This window comes from Quercus suber, unplaced genomic scaffold (genome assembly GCF_002906115.3).
Source record: "Quercus suber isolate HL8 unplaced genomic scaffold, Cork oak 2.0 scaffold_313, whole genome shotgun sequence".
NCBI lineage: Eukaryota > Viridiplantae > Streptophyta > Magnoliopsida > Fagales > Fagaceae > Quercus > Quercus suber.
Window position 1 is genome coordinate 214,910 of NW_027069769.1, and position 11,464 is coordinate 226,373.

The 11,464-nt window shown below is 32.8% G+C and overlaps 2 protein-coding genes and 1 long non-coding RNA gene across 3 annotated transcripts; all 3 read right to left on the reverse strand.

The window, feature by feature from the left end:
• Nucleotides 1-1,001: 1,001 nt before the first annotated feature.
• LOC111991835 (uncharacterized) lies at nt 1,002-3,650 on the reverse strand. The gene is made up of 3 exons (XR_002880780.2): nt 3,520-3,650; nt 2,695-2,784; nt 1,002-1,473 (listed from the first exon to the last, which is right to left on the reverse strand). It is a non-coding gene; the product is annotated as an uncharacterized LOC111991835 (long non-coding RNA).
• A 3,075-nt stretch (nt 3,651-6,725) lies between these two features.
• LOC136071444 (2-oxoglutarate-dependent dioxygenase 19-like) lies at nt 6,726-9,695 on the reverse strand. The gene is made up of 4 exons (XM_065782751.1): nt 9,425-9,695; nt 9,090-9,325; nt 8,240-8,567; nt 6,726-7,240 (listed from the first exon to the last, which is right to left on the reverse strand). Exons 1-4 carry the CDS (start codon nt 9,689-9,691, stop codon nt 6,986-6,988), a joined length of 1,086 nt encoding a protein of 361 aa, XP_065638823.1. The 5' UTR covers nt 9,692-9,695; the 3' UTR covers nt 6,726-6,985.
• A 187-nt stretch (nt 9,696-9,882) lies between these two features.
• On the reverse strand, nt 9,883-10,662 carry LOC111991836 (2-oxoglutarate-dependent dioxygenase 19). Its single transcript, XM_024023644.2, has 2 exons — nt 10,267-10,662; nt 9,883-10,167 (listed from the first exon to the last, which is right to left on the reverse strand). Exons 1-2 carry the CDS (start codon nt 10,549-10,551, stop codon nt 9,898-9,900), a joined length of 555 nt encoding a protein of 184 aa, XP_023879412.2. The 5' UTR covers nt 10,552-10,662; the 3' UTR covers nt 9,883-9,897.
• Between the last annotated feature and the right edge of the window lie 802 nt (nt 10,663-11,464).

Below are 11,464 nucleotides of genomic sequence, written 5' to 3' on the forward strand. Positions count from 1 at the left end.
TAGAGTAATGCTAAGGAAACACTCATTCTCACACCCAATGCATTAAAGAAAGAATGAAATACAAAACAAATCAAATTAAAAACACTAAATAAAAAAATAAAATAAAAAAATAAAAACTAATAATGCATATTTAATGTCATAGAATCATCATCAAATTTTGGAAAACGATAGTAATTTTGGAAATATGCATATTTGATGATGATTACTAAAAAAAAAAAAAAAAAAAAAGAGGTTGTAATCAACGATTACTAAAGAGTAGATAAAGAAAAAAAAAAAAAAACATCAATTAGTAATCGTTGATTGGAAAACAATAAGGTTGTAAGGAGAAGTAAAAAATAAAATAGAGATTCTCATGTGGATAACATTAAAAACTTTATAGTGTAGTAACATAAATAATTAAATTCACTTATAAAATTAAATCAACAATCAACAATTAAATACAATCATAGTACTAAATTTAAATTTAAAACTAATTAAACTCTAACTATAAAAACCATATTACTCATAACTATAAAGGAGATGTTATTTGATAGTAGTAGAAATTACATAAAAAATAAAGTTAGAAAATTTAAAAATCTATTTTTTGACATTTTATTTAACCTTATTTATAATATATATATAGTTTTCATACACTATTACTTTCGAAAATCTAATGAACAATGCGACCTCTCATTTATCGTCTTTGTTATGCAAATCATCAATTAGTAAATATATGATAATGGTAAGAAGTGTTACAAATGAGATCACTAAAAATATATATAAAATTAATTAGCCACTATCATTATGGAATAGTAATCTATAACTTTACGCATCCAAAAAAGTAGAATATATAGAGTTTTCTTAAAAGTATGTCTAAAGATTCACTATATATATGTATGTGTGTGTGTGTATAAAAGTAAAAAAAAGGTATATTTAAGGTTTTTATTAACTTAAAAACTAATGAAAAACCAATGGTTAATAACTAAAATTATAGTATTAATAAAATATTTAATAGGACCATCTTAAAAATATTATCATGCACATTGCGGGGTATGCAATTAGTTTGCAAATAAAAGTTTACAACAAACTCACTACAACAAAACAATAGGCTATGATAGCTTACCCCCCTCAACAAAGTGCCATGATCTCAACAAATCAAGCTAAAACTGGCCACTCCTAAAACACAATCTACAGCAAAACTTATACATTAACATCATCAAGCTATCACAATTTCTTAACACAGTAGCAACATGTCACAATTGAGTAATGAAACAACAAATCCACTAGGCTTTGACAATAATAGAGCACCACAAGATATCCAGCAATACGAAGCTTTCAGTTATTCTTCATCATAGGATGCATCAGTCTCTAGCTTGATAATGTAGTATATATTGCAGATTTGAGTCCTTATTTATAGCAAAGGATACAATTAAGCATTGAGTCACAAACTGCATAATTTGCTCTCAAATCTCCCTTGAACGTCCTTCTTTAAAACTAAAAGTAGATATACAATTCCTTTAATCAAACATGTAAAATATAAGCAAACTATACAAACAACAAAACACTAGCAGCTAAAAGCTACAACACCTAAACAGAGCAATCAACAAACTAAAAAGCATTTGAAACCATAAATCAAACTTATTTTCACGATAACAGTAACAAGACTAAATTTGATAGCACCACTATTATCCACTTCTTAAATTGGTCATGGCTGCATACATTGAAGAAGATTAAAGAGGGTCATGAGGTGGTCAAATTACAATTTGAGATCATACAATTTTATTGAAAGCCTCGATGAAAACAATTGATTTAAAATGCCTTGATTCCAAATCCAATTCCAAATACTAGTTAGCTTAATCCGATGGTTTTTATTTAAGCAAGTTCCATGGACATACATGATTGGTAACCCACATAATAGAAAATCCTTATAAAGATAAATACCAATCCATTAAAATCAATTTCTTTAGATTTACAGTAGGTTGGGTGTGGGGGTCAGGTGACCATCACACACATAGTATAATATTTAGGTTCAAACTTCAAAGGCCACTGCTTGGATTACCATTGAAGACAACCTATAACGTTTACTAACCTATACTAACTTGTCTCTGTTTCATAGGGACACCTGAACTCAAAATCTGTGTACAATTGCTCAAAACCTCAATAAAAAGACTCTTGCATCAAAATACATGGCTCACAGAGGCATTTCATCGAACAATTAATTGCTTTACATGGTTATTTAATACAAAAATTTGCATTTCAGTTAGACCAAACTTGAATCTGAAAAACATAAAATCTAACAATTTCTTAACAAACTAAACCAGCCCAAGCACCAAACCTCAAATAAAATTGTCACTCCCAGTCTCACCAATAGATATAGAACTGCATGGACAAATCCAAACAAAACAAAATACCCATGAAAATTTTACAATAATCTTTCATTATCCAGGAATGAATAAAATCAACAATCAAAACCAAAATAAGCCAAAGACTTTACATTTTTGAAATACCAAAAGCAAAAATTGATACTACCGGTTGATTGACCAAGGGATAATATTGATACTTCAAAACTAATGGTGCAAAGTACAGTGGACTATTTCTAACTCATGCTAGTAATTTAATCACCATTTCTAGCAATACAATTATACAACTGATACAATCTAACCAAAACAATCAAACACAAATGCAAAGAATATATGTACATGTATATGTGTATACCTTGCCTGTATGCAGTGTTCTACAGCAAACCAAATCCGTTGGTTTGAAGCTAACCAAGGGTCCAAGCCTATGACCTAGTGTACCCAGAACCTGTAAAATTTGAGACAAAAACCAACAAGATCTAAGAAACACCCAACAAACACACAAAGGGCAAAGACATTAGAAAATAAATAAATAAATAAAATAGAAATTTAGTACCCCTTTCAACCTTAAGATTTTGATAATTTCTTGGTTAAAAAAAAGAAAAAGAAAAAAAAAAAAGGATATTAAAGTCTGTATTTTTAATATTTTTATAGCTACAGCTTTAAAAATTTTTATCACTGACTCATACAAGTAGCTCATGGAATTCCCAACTTATAGAAGAATTTCATCAAACAGTTTGCGTTTCCACTAGTCCAACCTTGAACTCCAAAAAAAAAAAAAAAAAAAAATCAACGATTTCTTAACAAAACTAAACCAACCCAGTTCTTATCCTTACAGCAGATACAAACCCACAAAAAATCAGAAACAAATCAAACAAAACCCACAGAAAAATCATAAACAAATCAAACAAAATCCACGGACAATTCTAAAACAAATCGAACGAAACCCACAGAGCACAAATAAACCTAGACAATCCTATCAATATTTTGCGATTGAGATTCACAATTGATGAAAGAGACCGAATCCATTGCATCCAAACAGACCACTAGGGTTTGTCCCTAACTTCAACAAATATAGAGGAAAAGGGTTAAGAATCAAAATCCCTAAATGAATGCTATAAGAAATTTAGAGACTCTAGATTGTAAAGACAGAGGATGGAAAAAAATAGATTCAGTGATTCACCCAAGAGCATCAGCGATGAAGGTTGAAAAGAAGAGATGACGTAAGAGAAGAACCCACAAGAACCTGCTTCAGATTAGATGCGGTGCGAGAGAGAAGAAGAATTGGTTTTTTTTTTTTTTGGTTTTATACATTAACCTGACTGACCGGTAACTGATATTCTATTAAAATTATAGCTAAGATTAAAACAAGTAATCTAATGGCTAAGACTTGCGTAGATATCATACCCCCTAAAAAAAAAAGAGGTGACAGGAGAATAACCCTTTTATATCATATTCGTAATTAGTGTGGGAATGTTCACATTTTAACATAGAAAAATTGACATTAAAAGTGTTAGAAATTAGATAATAATTGTTGTAATTTAATTAGTTAGTTAGTATGGTGAGCCTTTTTTGCAACTGTAGGCTAGGCTATCTCCTGCCACATTATGACCCAATGATTCTGGATAGGAGAGTCAAAACTGGCTTGATTGCAATACACCTCAAGCTAGCTCGTGCACAAGCTAAAACCCTTTTGTTAAGACCTTAGACACGTGCCCATGGCAGATGAAACTTTTACAAAAAATTTATGGTAAGCAGGTGTAATATGACAATAATAAGAAGAATATGTTTATTGTCAAAAAAAAGAAAAAAAAAAAGAAAAAAAAAGAAAAGCTAAATCATGATCTTAGTAAAGGAAGAGATAATGCACTGATATAAATGTAGCAGAAATGAGTTAACAACAATGATAAAAAGAAAAGGAAATAATATTAATGCTTAATCAACAAAATAAAAGGAAGGATGGTTAGTTTGTTGTGCTTGATTTCTCAATAGAGTCAAGTCCAAGAAGGGAACCACCCTCAATGTGGGCAATCTCACTAAGGTGTCCTGCCACAGAAATTGCCCACTTTCAGAGAATAGGCTTAGATGGTGTTTCCTCAAATTCTTTAATCCTCACTAGAGAGTAGGCTTTTAGAGGGAAAGAAAGGAACAATCTATTGGTGCATGCCTACTATCACACTCTTGCTCACTCTCTATTTTTCCTTTCTGGTACCTTATTTTCCCTCTTATCTTTCACTCCTTTTTTATTTATTATTTATTATTATTATTTTACCTCTTGTGTTTTTCTTCCCATTTTCTCTGTTCTCCTCCATTCTCCCTTGTTCTGCCCCCTACTGTGCATAGTTAAGGCCATTTTTTATACTGTCTGTCATGATGGGTATTTACTATTTTGTCCCTTAACTACTTTTGTCCTGGTATAGCTGTCCTTCCCAGACCACCCATTGATCTGTTAGCTGCCCAACCATCACCACTTACATGTACTGGCCGTGCCACATCCCATTCCTAGACAAAAAAGTTTTATTTTGTTTTCTTACTCACTGTGGCATTCCAATCCGGATAAGAGTGGGCATTCTCTCTTACTATTTCCTATGGCATGCACTTAGTGATTCCAGCTTATCTTTCCCTCTTTTGAGTGGTATGTCATCCTAGCAGGATATTTCCCCCAAAAGAGTTTGAGCAGAAACCCTAGAATAGGCTTTCCCCTTCTCCTTACCACCAAACCATACCCTCTCTTACCTCTGACCCATAGCCCACCACTCCTGTATTGGCTGGGTACAAGTGGATGGTGCCTGAGTCTTGTATGTGCTCTACTTCTATGTGTGTCCATGGCATTGTTTGCTATTCATGCGTTTGCCATGACTTGAGGGCTTATCTGCATGTTATGCTACTCGTTCTTGACCTTTTGTGGCGTGGATGAGTCTCTAAGCTTTCATTCTTTATGTCTTACTTCTTTCCTGGGTTGGGTCTTGCTTGGTCGTGGGCCTTTCCTTATTCAATCCATCCCTTAACCTCTTTGCAGGTTGATTGACACTCTTGCTATGCCACCCTGTTGTTCCTACCATGTTATTATTTAACTTGTGCTTGCTGGGCCTCTTTTGGACCCGTTGTATGCTTTCCTTCTGTTCAATTCCAATAGCCCAGTACTATCATTGGGTTTGTACTCATACTATTTTAGGCTACCTTGGCCCATTTTATCTTTTGGGCATCCTCAACCTTTTTCATTTCCTTGGGCAACCTCGGCCCATTCCAGTCCTTCATTCCCATGGGCTTTTACTAAGTCTTTTGGATTTCCCCAGCCCAAGTTACCATATCCTTTAATTTCGGGGTTTATATGCTTTTCCACCAAACCCTATTTACTTAATTCCTTCATTTGGCCTCCATCGGCCCATTCTTGCTTTTCTCATAATGCTCATGGGTTTACTACTTCTTTCTTCTAGCTTCTTTGGACCCGTTTGCTTTCTTTGAGGATTATTCCTGTCATTCGGGTTTAATGGTTTTCTTCTCAATTTGCTAATCCTTCTTCTTTATTCCCTCCCATATTGTTGGGCTTCTTTCTATTATTGGGCCTCCTTGCCAAAGTGGGAATCAACATGTTAGTTACAATTCCAATCATGTTAATCACATTTAACACATGTTGGAATAATTATTAATACACATGTTAAATAATAGAACCATTATGATGAGGTCACGTTGGTCAATAGAATATTTGTATGATTCTATAAATACCTACTTGTAATCACATTTTCATTCATTGAAGAATAAACTAATTGATTTCTTAGTGGTGGGTTCTGGTTAGCTTAACTGATAAAGTCTTTGATAGTTGAATAAGAGATTTAGGGTTCAATTTCTCTGCCTACACTAAAAATCGATTGGTGTTTTGGCTTGATGATAAAGAGCAAAAATCACAAAAGCCTGCCATAGGTTGAAACTCTATGTTTTCTAAGTTTTTAAAGCAAGTATCTCTTGGTTTACAATAGCCAGAATAACATGAGGACATTCCTAAAGAGATTTCTTATTACAATCTTCCATATGATGTTATAGTAGCCTTGTTATGCCACTTTGGACATGGCTGACGTATGTCGTAGTGAATGTGATTTGTGGCATATCAACAAGATTATATATATATATATATATATCTTTGTTTTTTGTGTGTGTGTGTGTGTGTGTGTGTGTGTGTGTGTGTGTGTGTGTTTATAAATTGATACATCAATCTATAAAGATAATGCAGTAAAATTTATAATATTAATACTATCCTGTCTATAATGTTAGAAAAAGAGATGCTAATATAAGGTTTCATAGATAAATACATTAATAAGAATTGCGTATGTAGGTTAAAAAAAAGGGATTATGTGTTAAATATGACATTTATTACATAGTAATTGTAGCATAGACAGCAACAAGCCAACAAAATTTATTACTAAATATTAAATTCAACAAACATGTGAGCATCTGCTCTTAAAAAAAGAAAAACAAACAAACTAACTAACTAACTAACTAACATGAGAACAACATGGCTGAAAATCTTAAATTTGGTCTAAGTTAAGTTTTCAACTCTCAAATTTAAAATCAAACCAAATTGTCCAACATTTATTCATTATTATTATCAAGCACTAAATTGAGAAATTGGCTTTGTAAACCAATCAACTAGCTCAAACTGCTTTGCTTTGTTCAATATCCGACTGGAATTTAGATCTCAGCCTCCCAGTTTGCTGCAATTCCAAAAATTTCCTATATGTCATTTCAACATATGCAGGTTGATCACTTTCATTGTCAACTAACTCTGGTGCTGGCCTCATAATTGTGTCTAGTGCTGGTCCATGTGCCAGAGCTATGGACATCCTTGTAGCTTTGTTATTCACAAGTGCCCTGTGTGCAATACTCTTGTACTTGCCATTGCTCAAAATCTTGCAGGGAAACATTATATTCAGAAAATTTAGATTTTAATTCAAAAAATTGCTCATTTAGTTAAATATTCATTTGTCAAGAACATGATAAGTGAAAAACATAAAGCCAATGATATTTTAATAAAAATTTATATAATTACACACACACATATAAAGAAAAATGAAAACGATCAACCCTCATTCGTGTATTCGCTTCACTGTTACGATCATTTACCTATTTTTAATTTTTTTTAATTTATTTATAGGGTTGGTTCTTCATTTTGGCCATTTAGGCTACTTAACACAATTAACACACCTCGGGTATTTAGAAAATTTCTTTATGTCCCAAATGGAAGAAAACCATTTAATTTTAATTTTGTGTGTTCTTAGTACTCATAAATATATATATATATATATATTGTTTCTAGAAAGTAGTTCAGATTTGGCTAGAAGTAAAAAACACACCTCTCTCTCTCTCTCAATAAGTGTTGGGTAATTTCTAATTTCCATTATGAAATTTGGTGTAAGTTTAATCATGTAATCCTTCAAATTTAAAGAGTTTTTATGTAGTCTTTGAAATTATACAAAGTGAACAATTTTGTTTTTGTTTGTTTGCTTCTTTTTTTTTTTCCTACTTACATGACTAATGGAATGTTGAAGCAACCCATATTTACGAGACTAAAATTGAACCAACCACATATTTAAGAGTGCACAAATTTAAGTAACAAAATTGAACCAACCTCATAAACGGAAGAACAAAATTACTCCCCCCCCACCCCCTCTTTTAAAAAATTCAAGGATAAATATATATAAATATATATATATATATATACATATATTTATGTGAATGAAAATTAATGTTTTATCACCTTAAACCTAAAATTGTATCAAACCGATCTTACTAGTTAACTTTAGCTGGCATAGTTGCTTAATAAAAGATTAATTGAGAAAGATAATGAGAAGATGAATAACACATGGGGACAAGTAAAAATGGAGTTCAAGAAGCATGATAGAATGTACCTCCAAGTGATCAGCAACTTGAACAAAGAGTACATTGGCAGGGATATTGACATTAAACCATTTTTCGTTATGCTTTACTTGAAGGCCAGAGACGCCATTATTTACCAAAGTGGTTAACAGACCATGGTCATAGTGAGCGGGGATGCCAATTGCTTTCTCTGGCTCTGGACAAGTTGGATAATAGTTAGCAGCGAGCAATTGTAAACCCAACTCGAAATTGGCAGCCTTTTCTACGTAGCTCTCTTCTAACCCCAAGCTCTTTGATATAGCTTTCAGTAATATTATTACTACTTCCCGGTTTCTTTTGCTGAACTCCCTTGCAATCTCACTGTGTCAACAAAAATATAAATAAACCATTCATTATGAATTGCATTGGTTATGACCAAATTATTATTATTGAAATTTTAATTGAAAATAAATTTATCATAATTAAAAAAAGGAAAATTCTTAGCTTAAGTAGATTGAACAAATTGCATATAAAGTTGTATACAAACTTATGAGTAGAATATACCTTTGAAAACTCTGGCAATGGAAAAGTGTCCAAAAACTTATATACACATGTTTAAACTTACATTTAAGTAATATGAGACACTCCAACCTCTATGTCAACCCTGATGGTTGGCTTTGATACTAAATATTACAAATTCATGGATAGAACTCACATTTGAAAACTAACTTGCAAGAAAAGTGTGGTAAAAAATTTATGTATATATGTTTAAACTTACACTTAAACAACGGGGACATTAGAAACATAACAGATTCTTAATACGTTAGAACTTGATTTTTTTATTAATAATAGGTGATATGTGATATGATTTAGGGGTTAAATCTGAAATGAAAAGAAATGTACCTGAACCCAGCTGGTTTGTTGGGTGTATGAAATTCAGGATGGGCGAAGCACTTGAGAAAATCTCTCCAATAGTTTGCTTTATCCAGTGAAGGATTAAAACCTGTACCGCACCTGATTGGATCCATGACATGGTTTCCTTGATACTCTTTCTTCTCCTCCTCTGGCAAGTCGAAAAATTCTTGAAACGAAGCTATCATTGCCTTCGTCAGACTCTCCGTCACATCATGATTAATCACCTAATAAGACCCTCATCAAATCTCAGTAACATGCAAAAACTATAGACACGTAAGAAAAAAATTTAATAGAAAGCTCAAAACAGATAAGATAAACTGTACCATGAAGCAGCCCCAGTCTGAGCAGGCTTTGCTGAGTTGATGGATGATTTGGGACTGTTCTTCAGGAGTACCTGAAACAAGAAGAGAGATGTCGATAATGGGGACTGCATCTTCTGCATCACCGGCTATTGGTGCATCACCGGCTATTGGTTCATCACGGAGATAAGGGGTGAAGTTGTAAAACGAAGGGATGGAGGAGGAGCCAGTTGATTCAACTAGTGCTTTCACGGTTGTTATCTTTGGTGGATGAACAGGTGATGCATTCATGGACATTGCATGNTTTGATACTAAATATTACAAATTCATGTATAGAACTCACATTTGAAAACTAACTTGCAAGAAAAGTGTGGTAAAAAATTTATGTATATATGTTTAAACTTACACTTAAACAACGGGGACATTAGAAACATAACAGATTCTTAATACGTTAGAACTTGATTTTTTTATTAATAATAGGTGATATGTGATATGATTTAGGGGTTAAATCTGAAATGAAAAGAAATGTACCTGAACCCAGCTGGTTTGTTGGGTGTATGAAATTCAGGATGGGCGAAGCACTTGAGAAAATCTCTCCAATAGTTTGCTTTATCCAGTGAAGGATTAAAACCTGTACCGCACCTGATTGGATCCATGACATGGTTTCCTTGATACTCTTTCTTCTCCTCCTCTGGCAAGTCGAAAAATTCTTGAAACGAAGCTATCATTGCCTTCGTCAGACTCTCCGTCACATCATGATTAATCACCTAATAAGACCCTCATCAAATCTCAGTAACATGCAAAAACTATAGACACGTAAGAAAAAAATTTAATAGAAAGCTCAAAACAGATAAGATAAACTGTACCATGAAGCAGCCCCAGTCTGAGCAGGCTTTGCTGAGTTGATGGATGATTTGGGACTGTTCTTCAGGAGTACCTGAAACAAGAAGAGAGATGTCGATAATGGGGACTGCATCTTCTGCATCACCGGCTATTGGTGCATCACCGGCTATTGGTTCATCACGGAGATAAGGGGTGAAGTTGTAAAACGAAGGGATGGAGGAGGAGCCAGTTGATTCAACTAGTGCTTTCACGGTTGTTATCTTTGGTGGATGAACAGGTGATGCATTCATGGACATTGCTGAAGCCATTGATGAGGCGAAACTAGAACACTAGAAACAGAGAGAGAGAGAGAGAGAGAGATAGCCGAGTAAATGTGGCAATATTGTTATGTTATCTACAAGCTATAATCACGTTAATATATACCAGAAAAACATACACCTCGTTTCAGAAAGAGATAGCCGAGTAAATGTGGACTTTTTCCTCGTTTTGAACGTTTCTGCCATTATTTGGTGGGATCTAACATTATTTTTTATTTATTAATAATAACCCTCTCACGTGATATCTACCTTCTAGAATTCTATGCCCCTTTATAGTTCTACCGTCCATCGTGATATCTAACTCTTCTAGACTTCTTCCATTAAAAAAAAAAAAAAAACTCTTCAAAAATTCTAATTAAACAAAAAAATTAAAAGTTAAAAAAAAAAACCAAAAAAAAAAAAAAAACCACTTCTAGAATTCTATGCCACTTTATGGTCTACCCTGCTATGTGATATCACTCTCTACGGTTCTATGACACTTTATAGCTCTACTTTCTTTATAAAAACGGTTATACACCTCTTGCTATATACACATTATTACACTTAATTTATTTTTAAACTGAAATAGTAAGTTTAATACACGTTTTTAAAACTTGAATTGTCTTCAACTTATTATTTTAATTCAAAAAATATGTATGTAATAGTGTGTATTAGAGTGTGTGTGACAAGCACTACATTAAAAAAAAAAAAAAAAAAAATCTTTTTTCCTTTCTTAGCACTCATTCTCTTTCACAATCCATTTAATGTTACAAAATTCTTCTTCTTTCTTTTTCTTCTTTGTTTTCAGTTCTATTTCAGTTTTAATTTCTATTTATTTATCTTATGATTTATCAATTTATTTATTTTTGCTATAGTTGTCTAATCTAGTTGAATTTAGATTCTATTTATTTTATGGTTTATTATA

Coding starts and splice junctions, on each gene's coding strand:
- LOC136071444 (XM_065782751.1), bottom strand. CDS start 9,691: ATGAATGCATCACCTGTTCATCCACCAAAGATAACAACCGTGAAAGCA. Junction 9,326..9,424: donor CAGACTGGGGCTGCTTCATG/GTACAGTTTATC, acceptor GGGTCTTATTAG/GTGATTAATCATGATGTGAC. Junction 8,568..9,089: donor AACAAACCAGCTGGGTTCAG/GTACATTTCTTT, acceptor TTGTTGACACAG/TGAGATTGCAAGGGAGTTCA.
- LOC111991836 (XM_024023644.2), bottom strand. CDS start 10,551: ATGGCTTCAGCAATGTCCATGAATGCATCACCTGTTCATCCACCAAAG. Junction 10,168..10,266: donor CAGACTGGGGCTGCTTCATG/GTACAGTTTATC, acceptor GGGTCTTATTAG/GTGATTAATCATGATGTGAC.